Here is a 21,607-nt window from a genome sequence, read left to right as displayed (position 1 = left end):
GCTACTGAGTGACAGCCTGTCTCAAAATAGGCAATGAAGCTGGCATGGAATGGACAGCCACCTTCAAGACTCTAGTTGCCTGTGCCCTTTCACCCAGTGAGTCAATACTGAGCACTCCGACCACAGCCTGAGAACCTGGACTGACTGCCAGGCTTTTTATAGGCAGTCTGCCAGCCTCCTCCTACCAGAAGGCAAGCACGTAAAAAGCATATAATAGGACAACAGAAACTGTAAGTTACAGAGAACGGGACAGACAAGAAAATGGACATCAGAGGTATGTGGCTGATGTAGCTGGGCCACAGGAAGCCAGGCAACGGAGGCAAGTTTGTGTGGTTCAGCATTCATAATCATAGACTGAGCAAACTGAGCTACAGAGACGCCCACTTCTTGGTACAGGGCTTGCTAACAAAAGCCATCCTGTAGCGGATCTAACCCACAATACTGCCCCTGTGGTAGAGGAAAAACAGACTTCACTGAAACATGGAACAACAGCCTTTGCCGGCAAGAGATGGACAGACAGCCCACCAGAGATGAGCCTATAGGTTGTATGGCTGCACACACAGTCACCTTTGTCTATCTGCCGGGGAGCCAGGGGCACAGCATCCCAGGGCACCAAAACCTGCAGGTAGGGCAGGCGAGGGCACAGGACCTCCACGCCCTGCCCTTCCTCAGCGTTAAGCCACACACAGTCCCTGGCACTATCTGATCCTATGTGTGTGCACACTTGCAGGGTTAGGCAATGCAGAGTGCCTGCATGGTTAGCACGCAGACAATGCTGCAGATCCCACAGCCATGGGATAGGGGAGGGGAACCTCATGTCTCCTCACTGCAGCCACACCTACCTGGTGCATGTAGAGGTTCAAGGCATTATAGTAGTCCATGCGGTTCCCTTTGAACTTCAGCTGGTCGTATAGGACATAGTTGATGGCGTCTAGCACTTGGCTCTGAAGTTCTATCTCCATTATCATAGAGGACTCACCTACAGCACAGAGATCTCCTCTGGGTCACAAGCATGAGCAAGCACACCCCAAACACACAGTGACTGATAAGAGCCTGGCAGGCAAGTGCCGCCCAGCTTCGGATAGAGCCAGAGTGGCGTTAGTGCTTCCCATCGTCAGGTAGCCCCCCCCCGCCCCCCCCCCAGCCAGCCCATCTCAGACAGTTCCGCACCTGCCCTGAAGGTCAGGCTGGGGTGGCGGCTGTTGATGCCACGGAGGGTTTTGCACACAAGCTCCACAATGCTGTGGATCTGGGCCTGGATGTCTCTGAAGCTGATGTCGGAGAGCGGGTTGCAGTACTGGTCGATGTAAACAGCACCTGTGTGAGGAGTGCAGTCAGCGTCCCTCTCCACCCGACGGCTGGCAGGGCGTTTCTGATCCAGCACCCATGCCGTGACTTCTCACACGGCACACCACCCCAGCTCCTGGGGATGTCAGGCATCATGCCAACACGGTGAGGGGGAGGAGCAAACCCCGTCACCACAAAGCACTCATACATCATTTAAGAAGACAAAACCAACCACTTCTTTTGGAGGTCATGATTCAGAGAGCAGAAATACACGTTCCCACATCCTCTTAGAAGGACAGCCAAATGCCACAAGAGTGCCCTCGGGCCACCGCTCTCCTCCACACTCCTGAGTTCAGAACCCAACCGCAGGAAAGGCTCACTTTGAGGCACTTCCTCCCAACTAATCTGAAAGCAGGAGTGGCGGACAGACCATTCCAACCAATCACACCTCCCATGGCTGAAGAGTCACAGTGTAAAGACCTCCTCAGGACAGAGAAGGAGCCCTTGCTGGTCCACAGAGCAGGGCCAGAGGTTCATCGCTGGCCTCAGCCAACCTCACACCATGCCTAAACCAGAACTTGGTTGCAGCATATTTCTATTTGAAAGCCTTCCAGTTCCCTTTGAATTCAAGAGAGTGTAGACTCGCCCAGGATCTTGCTGTTCCTACCAACCCTCCAAGAAGCTGAAGGCAGTTGAGGGCAACTGGACTCCTGGAAGAGGCTGCAGGTCCTGTGCTGCCTGAGTGTGGGAGAACTCACTTGGGGCTCAGCCACTGTGAGCCACCTGCCCTGGCTTCTTCAGTGGCTGGCTACAGGAGTCTAGTCAGGGTGAGGCTCTGGAGCCAGCACCCCCACCAGCCACTGCCAGCCACTCAGTGGCTACTGCCTAACTAGTTACTTGGGTGGACGGTGAAAACTGTCATTTTGTATTTGAAAATGTATTGACAATCATTTATCTTTTATATATAATCTACAGATCACAAAGACTGCCTCACTATGCTGAACACTTAAATAAGCTGAAGGCTGGTGTAACGGGACACACCTTTAATCCTAGCACTCAGGGGACAGAGGCAGAAGCAGAGGCATCTCTGTCTTAGCAGCCAAGCCACATAGTGAGACTCTGCCTCAAACAAAAGAAACATCAAACACCTCAAAAGACAGCCTAATTCCCAGCTCCAGCAAGTGCAACAGCAGACAGGAGGAGGGCTATGACTTTTTTTTTTTTTTTCATTTTACTACAAGAGTTTTCAGCTCCTTTGAGAGAACAACCGAGCCTCACACAGTTAACACTGAGCTGTGGGGATCTTTACTCCAGGGCCTGCAACATAACAACCCTGCTTACAAGGGCTGGGCACACCTAGCACTCACAAGAAGACAAGCTGATGGCTAGGCTGTGCTCTGTCTAAAATAGACAAAATAAAACAAAATGCAAAGAAATGCAATGAATACTTTTAACACAGATGGGGTGTGACACCCACTGTGGCTGTTGAGGCCGGTGAGCTCTGCTTGGAGTCAGCGGAAACTCAGAGAAGTGAACCCTGAGCTAAGGGCTGAGGGGCTGAGGGAAGAGGGCTGTCATCAGGAGGAAGTCAAGACAAGCATCCATCTCTAGACAGCAGCCAGGCAAAGGCCTGGATACAGGAGCAGGACTCTGGAGCACAGTGTGGAAAGGTTCAAAGTTAGGGAAGGTTCAGACCACAGAGGGCCTGGGAACCAACCAAGCAGGTCAGGCAGGCTGGCTTACTGGAGGGCAGCAGGCAGTGACACCCAGGGAAAGCCAGGATCCCTCAGAGTCCAGCTGAGAGACTGGAGAACCGTAACGGGTAGGATGTGACCTAGAACATCAGAGGGGAAAGTCACCCATATGGTGACCCCCCAGGAGCAGGGAGGGTGCATAAGCACACACTTCACAATCATCGCCTAGGAGGCCTTCTACCCAAGAATTAATACAATGTTTAAAAAGCCAAGTCTTATTTTCTTACTGTTCCCCTAAGAACCCAGTCTCTCCTGTCACAGGGCAGGGGCCACCTCAATGGCCCCCCTTCCCTCCCACTTGAACCACACCTCCCCCCGGGAGCTGCCTATCCTCACTAATCCCCAACTGCTTCAGGGGACACAGGTAAATATGGGCAAGCTGATATCTGAAGTTACAACTCTGAACAGCAAGAACCGATCTCACTAGCCAAAGGTCAATCTGCAGGCTCATGTGTGCTTGTGTGCTGAGGTCAGAGGTCAACCTGAGCATCATTCTTGGAAGCGGTTCACCTTGTTTTTGCCAAGCTCACTGGCCAGGGAACTGTAAGAGTCCCCTGTCTCCCTCTCTCCAGTGCTAAGGTTACAAGTGTGCACCAAGTCTGGCTTTCCACACTGGTTCTGGGGACTGAAATCAATTCCTCATAGCTGTGTGGCAAGTACTTTCCCTACTGAGCGACCAGCCCTCACTGTCACTTTGAGTGCTGCCCGCCTCTTCTGAAGCCCACTAGCACAGCTTTCTTTTCCCCTGTCTGGAGGGACAGTTGCTGTGGGCTCTTAAAGGCTGCTCAGCTGCAAAGCCCCCACCCACCGGCAGGCAGACAGACCTACCTTCGAGATAGGACTCGTAGTCGTCGGGCTGCTGCAGGAACGCCTTGAGGTTATTGAGGATTTTCTGCTGCCGCAGGTAGTAGAGAATTTTCTTTGCGTAGTATTTCCAGGTCAAAGCTTTCCTGGAAAACAATCAGACAAGCCACTAAGAACCTCAGTTGTCCAGCATCACCTCACATCCCATACTGCACTTTACAGGACAAAGACAACAGACCACACCTGCCCCCAACTGACCGTTCACCATACCCTCTGCATCTCTGGAGAAAGGAATCCTGGGAAGTGAGCACACTGTGTCGTTCCCAGGTCCCAGGCCTGCTTCCCACACTCGGGAGTCCTTCCAGCCCTATGGCTTCAGGTCCATCCACACTGACCACCCTCCAGAAGTATGCCAACCTGCACCCTCAACTGTTACTCTGCACCTGCCTGGATAACTGGGCCATCACAAGCCTTCCTTCTCAGCACCTCTCTTGAGACACAGTGAGCCGTCAGCCCTCTGGCCCGCCCCCTCTCCCAACACCCTCTCATGAGTATCTGTCACCAACTTGGCAAGCTAGCCCACCCTCTGTAGGTGTCTCGCTCCCCTCCTCTTGCCTGGCTGGCTCCTGCTTCCACACTCTCCCTTCTCATCCTTTGACACAGCAGTCCAAGGTCCTAGTGATGCGCTCCTCCACAAAAGCATGGCTCTGCCTCAGTTCTCCACTGTTCCCACCTCCTCACACGCAAAGCCCACCTTCTAGTGAAAAGGTAATGTCCCTGTGCCACACCCCCTTGCCCCTACATCTCAGTTCCACCTGCTCCTGCTGCAGCCCTGTACTTGGCTGTGTCACCTGGCATTTTTATTCCTCAGTGGAATGTTACTTGCCCGGAAGGACACCTGCAATCTGTTCAGAGCTGGAGTCAGGCCCCCCATCCTACCTTAAAGCTGCCCGATAAGCCCTCACACTCTAATTCACACTGCATTCTCCCCTTGGGCATCCCACTTCCTGTCATGATAAACATCTTAGGTGTTTTATTGCTACCTAGGAGCTTGTGAAGGCAGAGATTTGGGGCTGTTCACGGTGGTATCTCCAGTGCTCACAGTAACACCCAGTGCGCTGAGGACGTGCAGAAACTCATGTGTGTAGAAACTCATGCACAGAGCACGTCAGGTCTCCCAAATGCAAGGTCCTCAAGTGGGAGGCGGGATTACCGTGTGGGGTAGCCTCTAAGAAGCAGTAGAAGACTCTCCATCTACAGAGGGTCAGTGACAGTCCACAGAGCTGTCTGTTCCACCTTTTCTTTAACCTCTGTTGGAGAAAGTCCTCTTCAACAAACAAAAGAAACAAACACCATATCCACCGCTCAGACTTTGGGACATCATACCAGTCACACTTCATGCCTCTGTGGCCATTTCCCGCATCTCTCTGGAGCAGTGGCTCTCAACCCTCATGTTGTGGTTACCCCCAATCATAAAATTATTCTCATTGTTACTTCATAACTGTTATTTTGCTACTGTTATGAATCGTAATACAAATAAATATCTGATGTAAAGGTTACCTGGTATGTGACCCCTATGAAAGTTTCATTTGAAGTCCAAAGGGGTCTTTACACGCCCAAGTTGAGAACCACTGCTCCAGTGTGACCACCAACACACACTCTAAACTGTTCAAGGGCCCCTCGCTGTTTCCCCACTCCAAACGGCAACTTCCCATCATTTGAAGTACATTCACATAAGCTTTAGCTTGCTCTGAATTTCTTATTAGAAAGTAGATGGAGAAGCTGGCAAGAAAGGTACCAAGCCTGAGTTTTGATCACCACAATCCATCCTTTGAAAAAAAGCCAATTGCTATAAGCTACCCTTTGACCACCTCATGCACAGGGCATGAGAGCCTGAGTATACACTGATGAACAAGACGAACAATAACACAAAATAAATACACAACAAATTGGCTGGACAGGCTCCATGAGATTTGGATGCCAGGTATGTGGCACCTAAATCTGCGACCCAAGGAGGTGGTGGAGCCTTCCATCAAAAGCCATCTGTGGGTGCAGAGCTGTTGTAGATGCATGCTCCTCCAGCCTTCTAGCCTCAGCACCACAAGAAAAAAAGATCCTCTCAGGGGGCAGAGGCAGAGAGGGGCTGCAAGCGAGGCCACCCTGGACCACACAGTGGGACTGACTGCAGTAAGAAAAAAGAGAAAAGTCGGATGGAGGCGGTGGCAAGGCCTGGCTGTGCCCTTCTCTGAGACCAGTGGCCACTGCTGCTCACTGCCCAGGTCTAACTGAACCAGCCCTGCCAAGTTAATCAGTGAGGCTGGCTGCGGGCTCCTCCCATTCCTCAGTTCCTGACGGTGTGAGTGCTCAGACTATCCCTTTTGCTCATTTTCTCAGTGCTGCATCCCCATTCTCCTTCAATGCCTGAGTAATGGTCTCAAAGACTGTCTGCTGCACCCTGCCACACCTTTAGCCCACGGAGGCCTCACACAGGCCCCACACTGAAGTGAGGGGCTGACGGCAGTCTTGCTGACTTGGCTCTAAAGTGCCAAGAAACTCTGGGCTCATCTTGTACATTTCTGACACAGGCCTGAGAAGCAGCCATGTCTCCATGACCCTGGCCTAATTTGGGGAAGCAAGCGGGACGGCCATATCTACTCCACTGGTCATGGGTTCGCACGGACACTGTCAATTCAAATTCAGAGGTAAAAGCTTTGACCTCCTTTTGCCTCCTGCATGTATCTGTACTCCTGAACAACTCTACCCTCACAACATGAGCTAACAGGATGGCCACTCACTGGCTTCACTACACACTTTCATCTTACACACAGCCTGGCCTCAGGGTAAGGAGCAGTTGTCCTGACATTTGCCCGAGTATGAAAGCCGCTGGCTATTCTGCGTATGATCTTCCCACCATCACCGCTCAATTCCCTTTCTTATTAAAGATACATTTAGGTTTGTTATTGTGTGGACAAGTGTGTGAGTCGTGTGTGAATGCACACCATGAGGCATATGGGATTGTCAGAAGACAACTTGCAGGATCCAGTGTGTGGATGCCAGGGATGGCACTCAGGCCCTCCCTCAGCAAGCATCTTCATGTGTTGAACTGGCTCAGTGTTCTTCCAGCTAGTGACTCCTGCCTTAGTCAGGGCTGCTGCCCTAACCACACACACAGCACTGTCTCCTGGGTAGGTTGCATTTGCATTCAGGAGATCAAGGTAAATACATTTAGTGCTCACTGGTAGGCTTGAGTCAGACTACCTCTGTGGTTTTGAGTTTTAAACTCCATTTCTAGCAGAAGTGTCAGAAAGAGCCCAAAGTCTGCTTTCTTCCAAGTTGACAAGTTTGTCTTTGGCCTTTAGACTTGGAAGTCAATTCAGCTGGATATAAAAATCGTTGGCTGGCATTTTCTTTACATCTTGGAGTAACTTTTTCCTCTGGCAGAAAGTGCTGGTGTTGAAGTCTGAGGATACAGTCATTCTTTTGCATAGAAGTAACTTCCATCTATTTTGCCTGGATACCCAAAGGCCCTTTCTGATTCTAAGATCCAGTAACTTTTTTACAAGTGTCTCGCTGGGCACTGGCCACTCAAGCCACTTTCTCAGGCACAACACAAGCTCTGTGGTAAATTATTCCTGCAGGCTGTGCTTTTTGCAGACCACAGAACAACACAGGTGCAGTCACCCCAAACTCAGAGAGGGGCACTTGAGTATCTATGGAAACTGCTCGCTCCCCACTGTGCATGCAAACAGGGTTACCGTGTAGACCGTGCAGACTGGCCACTCCAAACATTCTAAGAGGCACAACATTCCTTGTCATTACACGTGAGTCCCACCAAGGGTAATGCTGTTTCAACCTTGTTTTGAGCTACCAACACAGACTCTCCAGGCTATACACTTTCAGTTTTCCTGATGACCTAACTAGTCCCAGATTGTAACATTCCTCGGGAGAGTGAATTCCAAGGTGTCTCCCACGATGGTCAATGGGCCAGGCAGAGTCACTCTCCATTTTCCTGTCATGGCAGCCTCTGAAAAGCACTCATGGCTTCCCAGCTGGCCTGGCAGCCAGAGTTACAGTGTCAGCTGCTCACTCTCCACAAGTACATTTTGAGTGGAAGGCTGACTGCCAGATTCCAGCTGTGTACCCTGTTCCAGGCAGTACTCTCTACTCGACAGTTTGCCTCCCTCTCCTACCGGGGTCCTCTCCTCCATCCCTCTGCTCAGGGCTGTCTCCACATAGCTCTGGTCAGATCACAAGCTCCCTCACAGTCTGCCCCACTAACTCACAGTGCACACGTCCCGTGACACTTATTTAAACACTTTTTCCCCTGGCTCTTCTTGTAGATTAACTTTTCTGTACTTATTAAATGACAGCATTATCCAGTTGGAAAAACAACTGAACACATAAAGACCTTCTCACTCCTACTTTGGTTGCCTCTTTGTGTCTCCTGGAACACCACTGGGTATTAATCTGGGGAAAACCAACATCTTTGTGATAAGTTTTTACACATTTCTCAACACACTGCAACACTCTGACCAAGGAAACTTATTCCCAACCCACAGGGCCAAGAACTTAAGCCTAGAGAGTAGCCACTGTAGCCACTGCAAGCAGCTGTCTGCCAGCCAGGGAGACCCAGGAAGACAGAGGGTAGCTGTTACCTAAGGGACCTCCTCCATTAACAGCCGACTGGGACAGTTACCCTCGTTACCCTCTTGGGGTAACGCTGAGAAAAGTAGAGAAGGGACTGCTTCTCACACAGCCCCTATTTTGCCAAACAACAATCCCTCTCCACCTTATCATGTGGTTAGGATAAAACAAGCCAAAGCAGGTCACTATCAAAAACCACACAGGTGGGGCCAGACAGATGACTCAGCAGTTAAGAGCACTGGCTGCTCTTCCAGAGGACCTGGGTTCGATTCCTACCATCCACATAGCGGCCCGTAACTGTAACTCAAGCTCTGGGGGATCTGACACACACATGCAGGTTAAATGCCAGTGAACATTAAACAAACAAACAAGCAAGCAAGCAGGTGAGGCCAAGAGTTCAGGGCCAGAGTGATCACTTGGCCCTGGCTTTGACATTCAACAGTACACAAGCAAAGCCACGGGGCTGGAGTCAGGAAAGGTCAACATAAAAGCAGGAAGTGGGAAGGACAGGGTAAGAGTGCAAATAAGAAAAAAAGTTCACCTCTAACAAACTAAAGCCACCAAACCACACTGCACACATGCCATGCCTAATGGCCATTACAAGGCCACACGATCCTATCAGTGCACACTCCAGCGTACATACATATAAACCTACACACAGACAGGTTCGCAGGTCCGGGGAAGCTCCCAGGCACTGAATGGTGGCACTTCACCTCTTACTTCCCCCTTCACCCCCGAAACACTGTCCCTGGGTCCGGACATTCATCTTTATCTCCAACTTTTAGAATAGAAGGTCTCTCCCACAGGAGGTTAGGCTGCAAGGCAAGTCACCAGGGTACTGGAAATGAAGCTTTTGGCAGAAAATACAAAACAGACCCATTTGAAACAACAGTAAGAGATAAGGGGTCATTTTTATGTTAAGCGATGATATGTCCATGGCTGCACCGAGAAGGTCAAAAGAGGGTTCAGATTCTGTGGCACTGGTGTTATTGGCGCTGGGAGCCACCCAATGTGAGTGCTGGGAACTGAAGTCAGGTCCTATGTCCAAGCGGAGCAGTTCATACTGAGCTGTCTGTCTCTCTAGCCCGCAAGGGGCTCTTCTTAATCAGAAGTGTGTCTGCGGAGAACACAGGCTCACCTTCCCCTGCCCCTTAAATGGGCCCCCATCGCTAAGTGCATGTAGGGAGTTACTATTTAGATACCTACAAGAAGAGAGGTCTTCCCGTGCTCAGTAAAACCACACGTGAGCATATATGGAGGCCCGCGGTCGATCAAAGGTCTCATTCCTCACGAGTCGTACGCACTAGCTTTAGAGACAATCTCTTGCTGGAGTTTGGTACTCTCTGTGTGCCTAAGCTGGTGGCTATCAAGGCCAGCACTAGAATGGCCATCGTATGACACGGGAGCTCAGATTTGGGTCTTCACTGACTGTCTCCCCTGCTCCCCTGACATTTTTTTTTTCAAAAGACTTTATTGAGACCAGGTCTCGCTCTGTATCCCAGGATGTTCTGAAACTCACTATGCAGCTCTCTCTCAAAGTTGCCGCTTCTCCTGCCCCGACCTCCTGAGCACTGGGACTTCAGGGGTGAGCCACCTGTCAACTGTCCACCCCGAGAGCAGGCGTACACAAAGCTTTTCAGAGCATAACTGTGGCATAATATAAAGTATCTGGAAACACCGCGGCTAGCTAGCTTGCGAGATATCTCTCTCTCTCTCTCTCTCTCACACACACACACACACACACACACACACACACACGCCCCACAGCAATTCCCTCTGCAGTTATCCCGGTGGCGAGCCCAGGGAAGCTGTGCCTTACCTTCCTTCCATGTTTAGGATACACACCAGCTCATCCTCAAAAAAGATCTCTGGGCCCTCAAGGTTCTCAATGTCACTGAAGCCGTTACAGGGGACCTATGGAGAAGACACACACAGGAGGCCTCAATCATGAGTTAGCATGGCTGACCCTGGCAGACACATATCTGAGAGTCCCAAGGGAGGGAGGCCACACATAGAGCAGTGACAGCGGCTCTTTTTTTTTTGTTGTTTGTTTTTTTTGGTTTTTCGAGACAGGGTTTCTCTGTATAGCTCTGGCTGTCCTGGAACTCACTTTGTAGACCAGGCTGGCCTCGAACTCAGAAATCCGCCTGCCTCTGCCTCCCGAGTGCTGGGATTAAAGGCGTGCGCCACCACGCCGGGCTGACAGCGGCTCTTATACACAGCCTCCTAGGGCCTCCAGGGCAGAAAGCAACCAACATGGCAGCCATGGCACATTCAGACCTGGCGCCCGTGGCTACAGCCTCACACTCACACAGTCCGAGTTTCCGAGCCCGCTGAGGAGATAGATGTGTGTTAAGTGGGTGGTATATGTGCTGAAGTGGTGGTCCATTAAGACTCTTGGGTTAACGTCCTGGGATTTTCCCCAGTTTCCCTCTTGAAAGCAGCCAGTGTTTCAGGTTGATTTGTGTGCACGTGGAGAAAACAAGAAAACCAGTGTGCTGTGCCAAATTGATCACCCATCTATGCATCCACCTCTAAGTGTGCCCTGCTGCGTTCAAAGTCCACCACACGTTCTAATTAAGTAAGCAGTGACACAGGGAAGGGGGGGGGTAGAGTTCACCGATCCATCATTATTAGAGAAAAGCACACACAGCTCCAGGTGGATCCCAAGGAGAGCCTGTGAACCAGTGGTTTGTGACTAACTGTATCCCACAGGCCCCGCATCAAAACACCTGTGTGTGTGCACATTTAAGCCAGGACTGAACACTTGTGATTACTGACTGGCTGGGACACTGTTCCAGACTGAACCAAACCTTGGTTCATTCTGCCGTTAACAAGCATTTCTATAAACAAATTGGGGGATGTCTATTTGTAGTTCCCATTGGGGACTGAGTTAAAAATGTGTTCAAAGTTCAGATCTGCCCTTTCAAAACTTGAAACGCCTTGAAAACGCTGCTCATAAACTCCTCTAACAGCAGAGTGGGAAATCAGAACTAACCTTCAGAAAATAACCTTCACCAAAATAGAAGAACTAAACAAGCATTGTCAGCTACACTGGTCGACTCACAATCTGCAGGGACTGGAAATATGAGAGGGGACAATTCCCTAGCCCTACAAAAAGTAGTGAATGGAACAGACACCGATTTCCATGGGACATTTCTGGACAAGGGAGAAAAACAACGACTAACTCCGAACCGGAAAAGAAGCACACATCTCAGCCCTTACAGAAAAGCGACACACCACTCGAGCCAGGCTTGAGGCTGCCTCCTGGGAATCACAGCCCTCAGGAGCCTGGACAGGAGTTCAAGACCAGCCTGGGCCGTATAGTGAACCTCCTCTCTCGGAACAAAGAGCCACAGTGATAACAGAAATGCTCAACTGCTAGGAGCAACTATAGGCAGCTTTTAACCTTGGTTCCTTAATAAGGCAGTTCCCTGCACGGCATGTACTTCTGCAGCCTTCCTGGGAAGCAGGCACCGAGAGGTTGACAGTGCACAAAGCGCCTAACAGTCTCAAAGAGTAAGGCTTCTCTGGACCTAGTGGACACCGCCCTGTGTCCCTCTCCGCTCCTCAACACCCCACTCCCTCTGGCTTTAAAAAAAAAGTAGGGCTAGCAGGGACAAATGGTTCCGTGTTGTTGGACTGGAGGAGAGGGGACACAATGACTCTTACAAGCATGCAAGCAAAGGATTGTGTGAGCAGTGAAAAGGGAAATAGGAACAAGAGCTGAAAAGCTATGGCAGGCGCACACGAACAAGCGCGTGCGCGCACGAACGAACACACACACACACACACACACACACACACACACACACACAGAGCATGACCAAGCCTGATGCTTACGTGCTCTGAAAAGAACCGCTTGGAGAAGGAGGCTACAATCTTCCGGGCTTCTAACCCAGCTTTCTGCCGAACTTTATATTCCTCTAACCAATTGACGTAGTCGGTGGGGCTGTAGTGCTTCATCAGGGAGGGCCACCTATGGGGGGTGGGGGGGAGAGAAAACACCCTTTCTCAGCTCCGCAGAGACTGCAAAAAACCACGGAGGAGTCTGCGGGCAAGGGGGGGGGGGACTTGGCAGAGGCTCTAGTTGCAATAATCATAGCATATGCATGCATTCCCTCACTACTCAGATGCAGTGACCTTGGCGTGGCGACACGAAAGGCAGCGTTTCTACCACCAGTAGCCGCCGCCTCCCCTCCGCCCCCCATCTCTGCGCTGGCCACAATCACAGTGATGCTAACGGTTCGTGTGGATGGCGCGCCTCCCTCAGCACCAGGCCCTGCAAACCCGGGCCGCATCTTATTTGATTCCTCATAATGCAAAAAAAAAAAAAAAAAAAAAGGAGGGGGGTCTCATCACCGACCAGGAGACCCAGGCTCTGGAGAAGGGAGGTGGACCGACATCACCCCCTCCACCCCCAAGGTCACGAGCTGGACTGGCAGGTCCGATGCCGGCATCCTAACGAGCTAGCCAGGAATGCACGCACCGCTGCCTTGCTTGCACGTCAACATCCTGCAGCGGCCACAAAAGATGCGCCTCCTCCCGCAGCCGTGAGGCGCGTGAAGGCCGCAGCCCCCCGGGGCCGAGCGCTCCGGAGGCCCGGCCTCGGGCGGCTGCCGCGACCCCATCGGAGCTCCGGAGGGGGCCCCCCGGGCTGCAGGCAGGCCTTTGTCTGCGGCCGCGGGAAGAGGGCGGCGCGCGGCCCGGAGGCCGGGAGGGTGGCGGGGTGGGGCCCCACGCGAGGCCCCGGCGCCGAGGGGCTCTGCGGGTCCCGGGGACGGGATGCTCGCTCACCTCACCCGGAACTGCTCCTTCCACACCTGCCCGCTGCTCTGGCACACCTCGCGCAGGCGGCGGCAGGTGCTGGACACGCGGCCGATGTCCAGCGCCGTGAGCGAGCCGCTGCACAGGATGTACTCCAGCACCTCGCCCGGCAGCTGCACCAGGCAGCTGGGGCCTGTCGCCTCGGCCGCGGCCTCCTCGGCCAGCGCCGGCACCACCTCCATAGCGCTGTCCCCCGCTACCGACGCCATCTTGTCCGCGTACCTGAGGGGGCCGCTGTGCGGGCGGGCGCGCGCGCGATAGGAGCCTAAGAAGCCGTACCACGCCCTCGGGGGCGTGGCTGGGAACGCCCCGCCCACGCCAAGGGGTCCCGCCCACTCCGCCTGGACGACCGGGAATAGCCAGAGGCGAGAGCTGGCTGCTGCTGCAGAGATAGATGGTCCTTTCGCGTCCTGATTCTCCCAGGGGCATTTTTAAAAATGAAAGCTGGGTGCTTCGGCAGCGCAGATACTAAAACTGGAACGATACAGAGATTTGCATGGCTGCTGCGCCTAGGATGACACGCAAATTCGGGGAGGCGGTGGCACCTTTGATCCCAGCATTTGGAAGGTGGAGGCAAGCAGATCTCAAGAGTTCGAGGCTAGCCTTAGCTATAGAGCAGTTCCATGACAGCCAGGGATTCACAGAGAAACCCTGTCTCGAAAATAAATATATCGAGGTTGCCCGGGCAGTGGTGGCGCACGCCTTTAATCCCAGCACTTGGTAGGCAGAAGCAGGTGGATTTCCAAGTTCGGGGCCAGCCTGGTCTACAGAGTGAGTTTCAGGACAGCCAGGGCTACACAGAGAAACCCTGTCTTGAAAAACAAAACAAAACAAAACAAAACAAAAGTTGCCCTTTGGCCTTCACCTTCTTGGTGGGACATGAGTCCACACAGACAATAACTAAAAGTTAAAGATGACTATGGTGGCTTAGTTCAGAATTCCCAGCTCTCAGGAGATGGAGGCACACAGATCAAAAGTTGGGCTATCTATACTAAGATCCGATCTCAAAAGCAATTTGAGACAGAGTCTGATGTAGTCCACTCTGGTCTTGAATTATGTACTGGAGAAGGACCTTGAATTTCTGGCCCCCCTGACTTTACCTCCCATAGCTTGTATTAAAGGCATACATCACCAAGATGTACTACAGAGGTGGTGGTGCGGGGGTGGAACCCAGAGCTTGGTGCGGGTTAGCCATGCACTTTACAGCCATGCCATAGTCCCAAAATTAAGCTGTTGAAAATGGCTATCTTATACCAAGCACTTCCTGGAAGTGATTTGGCCTTCTCCACGGGTGACTCACTCTCCACTGGGTACTGAGGCAAGCATACTATTTGTTTTTGGGGGACCCCTATTTCTAGCTCTATGATGGTGTGGAGAATAGTAGTAACCCCTGAATCTATGTCCTGATTTGAGGCAGGTTGAAGTATCATGGGAGCTGTCCTCTGTGTGACTGGGCTGATCCTTTTGACTCTGCCTCCCAAAATGCCGAGTGTGATTTTAGAGGTGTTCATGGTGTCGGCTTTTAATTGTCTTCCACTCAACAATCCTTCATGATTTGGGGGACATATATGCCCTCTCTGGCAATACAATAATTACCATATGCATGCCCACTCCATAGGTAAGAAAACCAAGGCTTACAAACCCAAAGCACTGGTTGAGTCATAGGAAACACAAATCTGGATTTGAACCCCTAAAGCAGATGGTGTCACAAGTGTGTGTGTGTGTGTTTTCTTGCCCCTGCTTTATTGTCTTTGTTTTTTTGGGGGGGTGGGGGTGGGGGTGGGGGTTCAAGACAGAGTTTCTCTGTGTAGCTCTGGCTGTCCTGAAACTCACTCGGTAGACCAGGCTGGTCTCGAACTCAGAAATCTGCCTGCCTCTGCCTCCCAAGTGTTGGGATTAAAGGCGTGTGCCACCACTGCCCGGCTCCTTTATTTTCTTACTGCATGTGTGTGCACATGTGTGTGTATGTGTGTGTGTGAGAGCACGTATGCCTGCATGTGTGTGCATATGTGTGTGCGTGTGAGTGAAGGTCAGAGGAGAATCTCGCTTGGGTCTCATCTTTAGATGCACTTTTATTTACATTTTAATTTATTTTGTATGCTCATGTGACCAAGTCAGCTCAGTCCGTCAACAGGTTCTCCAGCGAAGGAGTGAGGATTAAAAAGAAAAAAAACAGACAGCATTGTAGCATGACCCCAGCCAGTTCTGAGGCTGAGACGGGTTTATTTTTTTCCCAATACACTTTTATACAATTTTAATTCCATGCAAGTAATAAGGTCAAGCAGTACAATAAACACAAATAGTCAAGGAACAAGCACTGTCCTTGCTGGGCGTGGTGGCACACGCCTTTAATCCCAGCACTTGGGAGACAGAGGCAGGCAGATTTCTAGTTCGAGGCCAGCCTGGTCTACAGAGTGAGTTCCAGGACAGCCAGGGCTACACAGAGAAACCCTGTCTCTGCCTCCCCACCCCCACCCCCAAAGGCAATAAACAAAGTCCTGTGATCACTCCTTTGACCACTGTTTTTCTAAGGGCTTTTCAGGATGACCAAGATTTCTGAGCCTACTTCCCTGTCCTAGCCCAAAATCAGATTCTTGCCTGAAGCCTACTTCTTTGTTCTACCCTAAAATTAGATTCCTGCCTGGGCTTACTTCCTTGTCATGGCTTAATGTCAGATTCCTGCCTGAAGCCCATTTCCTTGTCCTTGGCCAATGTCAGATTCCTGCCAAGTAGCCCCCAAAGTTCTCCACACTCCTGTGTGCATGGTGTGAATATAGACATAGGGGGGCAACTTGCAGGAGTCTGTTCTCTGCTTCTATCACACAGGTTCTGGGCAAGGAACTCAGGTCACCAGGCTTAGCATCAAGCACCTTTGCCTACTTGGCAATCCCCATCCTTCAGGAAAACAAAAACAAAAACAAAAAACCAGCCAACAAAACCCAATTCAGCTCATCATCAGACCCCGAACTGTGGGAATATGGATATCATAAAGTCAGAGTCCTTGAATCTGGAGAGTGAATTCTGAGTCAGGTTACAAAGACCAGCTGTATACAAAGGGCATAGTAAAGAACTGCTCTGGGTGAGAACCTGGGGAAATTCTCAGCAGATCCTGCCAAGCTATCCGTGACCCTCTATCGGGCCTTAGAAATAACTCTGAGTCTCTAACATTGTTACAAAGGGACAGTCGTTGCCTGTCCATGGCTTACGTCATTCTCTCCCCCTCCAGTCCAAGTGGGTCCCAGATAGCTGCTGTCTCCTTCCTCCCACTGGTATCCTCCCCGGTGCATCCCGTTGCTCAGGATCCACATTCAGCCAAGTCTCCCGTTTCTGTTTGCTGGGCTTAGCCTGGTTTCTGATTGCTGCCTTCTCTCTTTCCCTGTGTTTTCAATGCGATAATCTCTTGATTTATAACCATTTGCTAAGCATGTGTCTTCCCCTCTGGTCTGAAGCCCCTTCAGGACCTGAAGAGTCTCTTTAGGATTCTCACTTTCTTGGCAGAGAGACCTTGCATGTGGCAGTCTTCATAATCATCACCCATGGACTGGGTGACAGTTAGCTTTTACTGTCAAAGTAATCAGGACCTAGATTCACTAGCGAGGGGAGTCTCTGTAAAGAATTGTCTACACTAGGTTGGCTTGTGGTATGTCTTGGATGGAGAAGGGTTTGCCTTAAGTAGTTAACTGGTATGAGAAGACCCAGCCCACTATGGGCGGCACCATGCCTAGGCAAGGGGGGTGTGTGTCCTGAAATCTTGCTGAGCACAAGCCCGTAAACATTCACTCCTCTCTGCTTTTGATAATGGATGTGCTGTAGCTAGCTATCTCAGCTTTTTTTTTTTTAAGATTTATTTATTGTATTTTTATGTATAGGAGTACACTGTAGCTGTATAGATGGTTGTGAGCCTTCATGTGGTTGTTGGGAATTGTACTTAGGACCTCTGCTTGCTCCAGTCAACTCCACTTGCTCACTCCCTGCTTGCTCTGGCCCAAAGATTTATTTATTATTATACATAAGTACGCTGTATTAGCTGTCTTAAGACAGCACTAGAGGAGGGCGTCAGATCTCATTACCGGTGGTTGTGAGCCACCATGTGGTTGCTGGGATTTGAACTCAGGACCTTCAGAAGAACAGTCAGTGCTCTTACCTGCTGAGCCATCTCACCAGCACCCTGTCTCAGCTTCTTATTGCTATGACTTCCCTGTGGTAGAGTATAAGCTACAATTGTCAGTTAAACCCTTTCTCCCCTAAGCTGCTTTTCATCACAGCATTTTAATCAAAGCTACAAAAATGGAACTCCTACAGACCTTACAAGTCTAACCAGTTGTGGGGCTAGAAGAAGCTCCCTAGCTTTTCTGAGGCTCACTTTTTTCCCCATCTGTAAAATGGGAAGAGTGTCTAACCACCTCCTGGGGCAGTAGGGGTATTGGGTAAGTAGATTCACATGGCTTGTGCAGTACTGTATCCAGCCAAGAGGGGTTGTGGCTGGGGAATGCCTGTATTTGAGGTAGGATAGAGGGCCTCACTTCAAGACCCACCCTGGTGGAAGAGAAGCTAGCTGTATAGTCATAATGCTCTTAGAGAAGGGGATACCCTGCTTCAGCCCAGACTCTCAAAGCCTGACCTCCAAAGACCACATCTCTCTATGTCCTCAGTCACTGCCTGGTCCCCTCTATGGCTCTGAACACTGTTCCTCCAGCTCTGGCCCTGATCTAAACTGTGGTTAATCACCATCACATCACCACCACCACCATCACCACCATCACCACCACCACCATCACGGGTGGTGCTCAGATCTGGAAAAACCATTTCCATCCATCCTTCCAGCAGCTGGGAGCTGATCAGGGGATCTCATCAGAAGGGACAGTCCCTTCCTCGAGCCACCTGCCACCTGATCATAGATGACCATGACCGGAGATTATCAAAGAGGATGATTGGGGTGACAGGGAGGAAAAACAAAAAATAAACAAACAAAAAAAAGTCTGGCAGCCAAAATGCCCTTTCCAAATGAATACAGTGGTTTTGTTATGGAACGCACATTAAAAAGAGTGAGCCACTCAGAGACAGCATGGTAATGACCAGACCAAGAGTGCTAAGCGGATAGACAGCAAGTGAGTCCCCACTCTGTGTCCAGGAAGCTCTGTCCCCCTCCTCACAGAGCGCGGCTTCCTTTCCCTATTCCCATAGTTCCTTGGGACCTATCCCTTCCTCCTTCCTCCTAAAGTGGCCTAGTCTTCTGGGAAAGCACCAAGCTGGCCAGCTGCCCTTCGCCTCAAGAAATACTGACACTCTCCAAATCTCTATCGCACAGGTGGTTACAGTTAGGAACAAAGAGCCCAGCTCAACTCCTATCTGGTAACAGGGAGGCAGGGACACTGTCTTCTTCGGTATTTATGTTTTCAAGGAGATGGTTCCCAGGCCCGGAAGAAAAACATTCCTGGCTAATGATGCTGGCCAGAAACGTGTTTAGGCCTTGAAGAGAAGGTGAACAGAATGCCTCCTAACCGCAAGTGAAAAAGGGAATTCTGCTGCTGATGCTACTACCTCAAGGGGGACCCAGAAAACAGACGCAAGAGGGCAAATCCCACGTGATCCCCTGGCAGGAAACTTTCAGGAAATATGAATCCAAGAGAATGTAGGGTCAAGGGTATTAAGGTCAAGGGGAAGGAGGAAAGTGTGGGTCACTTTTTTTTGCAGGGGTGTTGGGGGTTAGACCAGGCTGGCCTTAAACTCAGAGAAATCCACCAGCCTCTGTCTCTCGAGGGCTGGTATGGAAGGCATGTGCTACCACACCCAGCTATATATATTTTTTTAAAGATTAAAATTACATTATTATATATATATGGATGTTTGACTCCTCTGCCTTGTACGTCTGTGTGCCACGTGTGTGTCTGGTGCTCCCGGAACTGGAGTTAGAGGTGGTTGTTAGGCTCTAAGGTAGGCGAGGGGAACTGAACTCAGGACCTCTGGAGGAGCAGCCAGTGCTCCCAACTGCTGAGCCATCTCTCCTGATCCATTACTTCTTAATGGATGCTGACTCTCTGACGGCGGAGATGAAAAATCTGGGCGGTGGATATTCTTAATGCCCCTGGACTGTAGTGGCGGTGGTTAAAGTACCTCATTTGTTTACTTTCCCATGATAAAAACAAACAAACAAACAAACAAAAAAACAGAGCACACATGCAAGCTTTACATATCAAAGGGACAGAGACTATATATGTGTGGACACATCTCATAGGAAAATGCTTAAAGAAGCGAGGCTATCCTAGGGCACTTGTTTAGACTATAGAGAGGTCCTGGGTTTCATCTCAACACTGGGGGAAAAAAGAAATGAGAAATGATGTCTCATCTGTCTGTCAGTCTGTCTCTCTCTCTCATACACATGTACACGCTAGCATATACATCTTTAATCCCAGCGCTAGGGAGGCAAGAGACAGGAAGATCTCTGTGAGTTTTCGGCCAGCTTGGTCTCCATATTACCCTCCAGCAAAGTCAGAGACTACATAGAAAGTCCGTTTCAACCAATCGATCCATTAATTATTCATCAGTCAACCAATGAATAGATGCCACATACCTGCAGTCTAGCTAAACTGCTCAGTTCCATGACTGTTTGCCGAGGTTTAACCATCCCAGTGGGTAGGGGGATGTTCTAAATAAGGACACTTGTGGAATTCCCTCCACACACTGAGTCTTGGAAACAACGAGCTTCACTTAATTTAAGTGACCCCCCTTTTCCAGGGGGAAGGAACAGGCTGAAACCCTGGATCTAGCCATAGAAGGAACAGAATCCCTCCCACAAAGGGATTTCACACAGTCTGGCCAGCTTAACAGACCCGCTGTGGGGACAGACTGGATCACATCTCGACCCAGACTGCTTAGACATAAATACCTCTTGCCTATATGAGGACAGTTCACAGCAGCCTGTAGCTCCAGCTCCAGATCTGTTGCCCTCTGCCCTCACGCACACAGACCCTGACACAGACATGCACTTATAGACTGAAGTTTAATCAACCTTAAATATTGTGTCAGTTCACCAGCATTGCCTTAGGGGGCACTGGCTCATCTTGCACACAATCTCCACAGTCCAGGTAGAGGGAGGCTTGGGGCTCAACCACACCTCCTTCAACAGAGCCCCTCAGTAGAAATGCAGTTGTCCTGGGTGGGCTCTACACTGTGGATTCAACCAACCAGCAAAACAAGCCATGGTCAAAGGGTTTTAAGAGGTGGTGGCACTTGCCTGTAATCCCAGAAACTCATGGGACTTAAGATCAGCCTGGCAACTTAGCTAGAACAGGTTTTAAAACAGGAATACCAACAACAGATGGGCTTGGAATGTGGCCCGGTGGGTAGAGTGCTCGCCCAGTGTGCATGATCTGCGGTTCTCAACCTATGGGTTGTGACCATCGGAAAACACATTATTTCCAATGGATTTAGGAACCCCCCTCCCCAACCATAAATGTATTTTCACTGCTACTCCACAACTGCTACTGAGCAAGTGGTAGGTGTCTTAGTTCCTAAGATGTTCAGAAATATGTGTTTGCTGATGGTCATGACCCACAGGTTCAGAACCGCTGCCCTAGGTTCTACCCACAGCAGTGAGTAAACTGTTATATTGGTGTTTGCCTGTAACTTTAGCACTTAGGAGATGGTGGCAGGAGGACAAGGAGTTTAAGGTCATCTTTGGCTACACAGTGAAGTTTGAAGCTAGCCTTAGCTAATCGAGACCCTGTCTGAAAAACAAAACAGGACTTTTTGGTTTTGTTTTGTTTGTTTGTTTGTTTTCTAAGACAGCTTTCTCTGTGTAGCCCTGACTGTCCTGGAACTTCATTCTGTAGACCAGGCTGGCTCTCAAACTCAGAAATCCACCTGCCTCTGCCTCCCAAGTGCTGTTGGGAGGTGTGTGCCACCACTGCCTGGTTTAGACTTTTATTATTGTCCCCCAACACACAGTAGATACATGGAAGCTGTGTGCAGATTACATACAAAAGCAACACCACTTTACAGATCAGGGGGGCCTGAGCCTGATTGGACCAGGCCTGCTTGGCTACCACAGTCTGACAGCCACTGAAGGGCAGGAGAGGAGCTGGACTCAGCCAAAAGAAAAAGAAAAAGAAAAAGAAAAAGAAAAAGAAAAAGAAAAAGAAAAGGAAAAGGAAAAGGAAAAGGAAAAGGAAAAGGAAAAGGAAAAAGAAAAAGAAAAAGAAAAAGAAAAAGAAAAAGAAAAAGAAAAAGAAAAAGAAAAAGAAAAAGAAAAAGAAAAAGAAAAAGAAAAAGAAAAAGAAAAGGTGTTTTGC

The 21,607-nt window shown here is 50.3% G+C and overlaps 1 protein-coding gene and 1 non-coding gene across 3 annotated transcripts in view; one reads left to right on the top strand and one right to left on the bottom strand.

The window, feature by feature from the left end:
• Positions 1-13,564, bottom strand: part of Fbxo21 (F-box protein 21) — a 32,921-nt gene extending 19,357 nt beyond the window's left edge. For both annotated transcript variants that reach the window (XM_021162088.2, XM_021162089.2), the window contains exons 1-6: positions 13,287-13,564; positions 12,333-12,468; positions 10,309-10,403; positions 3,870-3,991; positions 1,171-1,317; positions 843-979 (exon numbers count right to left, since the gene is read on the bottom strand). In XM_021162088.2, coding sequence (XP_021017747.1) covers positions 843-979; positions 1,171-1,317; positions 3,870-3,991; positions 10,309-10,403; positions 12,333-12,468; positions 13,287-13,525 — 876 coding nt within the window. In that variant the 5' untranslated portion in view covers positions 13,526-13,564. The remainder of the gene's footprint in view (positions 1-842; positions 980-1,170; positions 1,318-3,869; positions 3,992-10,308; positions 10,404-12,332; positions 12,469-13,286) is intronic.
• Positions 13,565-13,764: 200 nt separating this feature from the next.
• LOC115031161 (U6 spliceosomal RNA) lies at positions 13,765-13,866 on the top strand. The gene has a single exon (XR_003836784.1). It is a non-coding gene; the product is annotated as a U6 spliceosomal RNA (small nuclear RNA).
• Positions 13,867-21,607: the final 7,741 nt, after the last annotated feature.

This window comes from Mus caroli, unplaced genomic scaffold (assembly GCF_978045245.1).
Source record: "Mus caroli unplaced genomic scaffold, Mus_caroli_1 scaffold_4, whole genome shotgun sequence".
NCBI lineage: Eukaryota > Metazoa > Chordata > Mammalia > Rodentia > Muridae > Mus > Mus caroli.
This window is presented reverse-complemented; position numbering and strand designations above follow the sequence as displayed.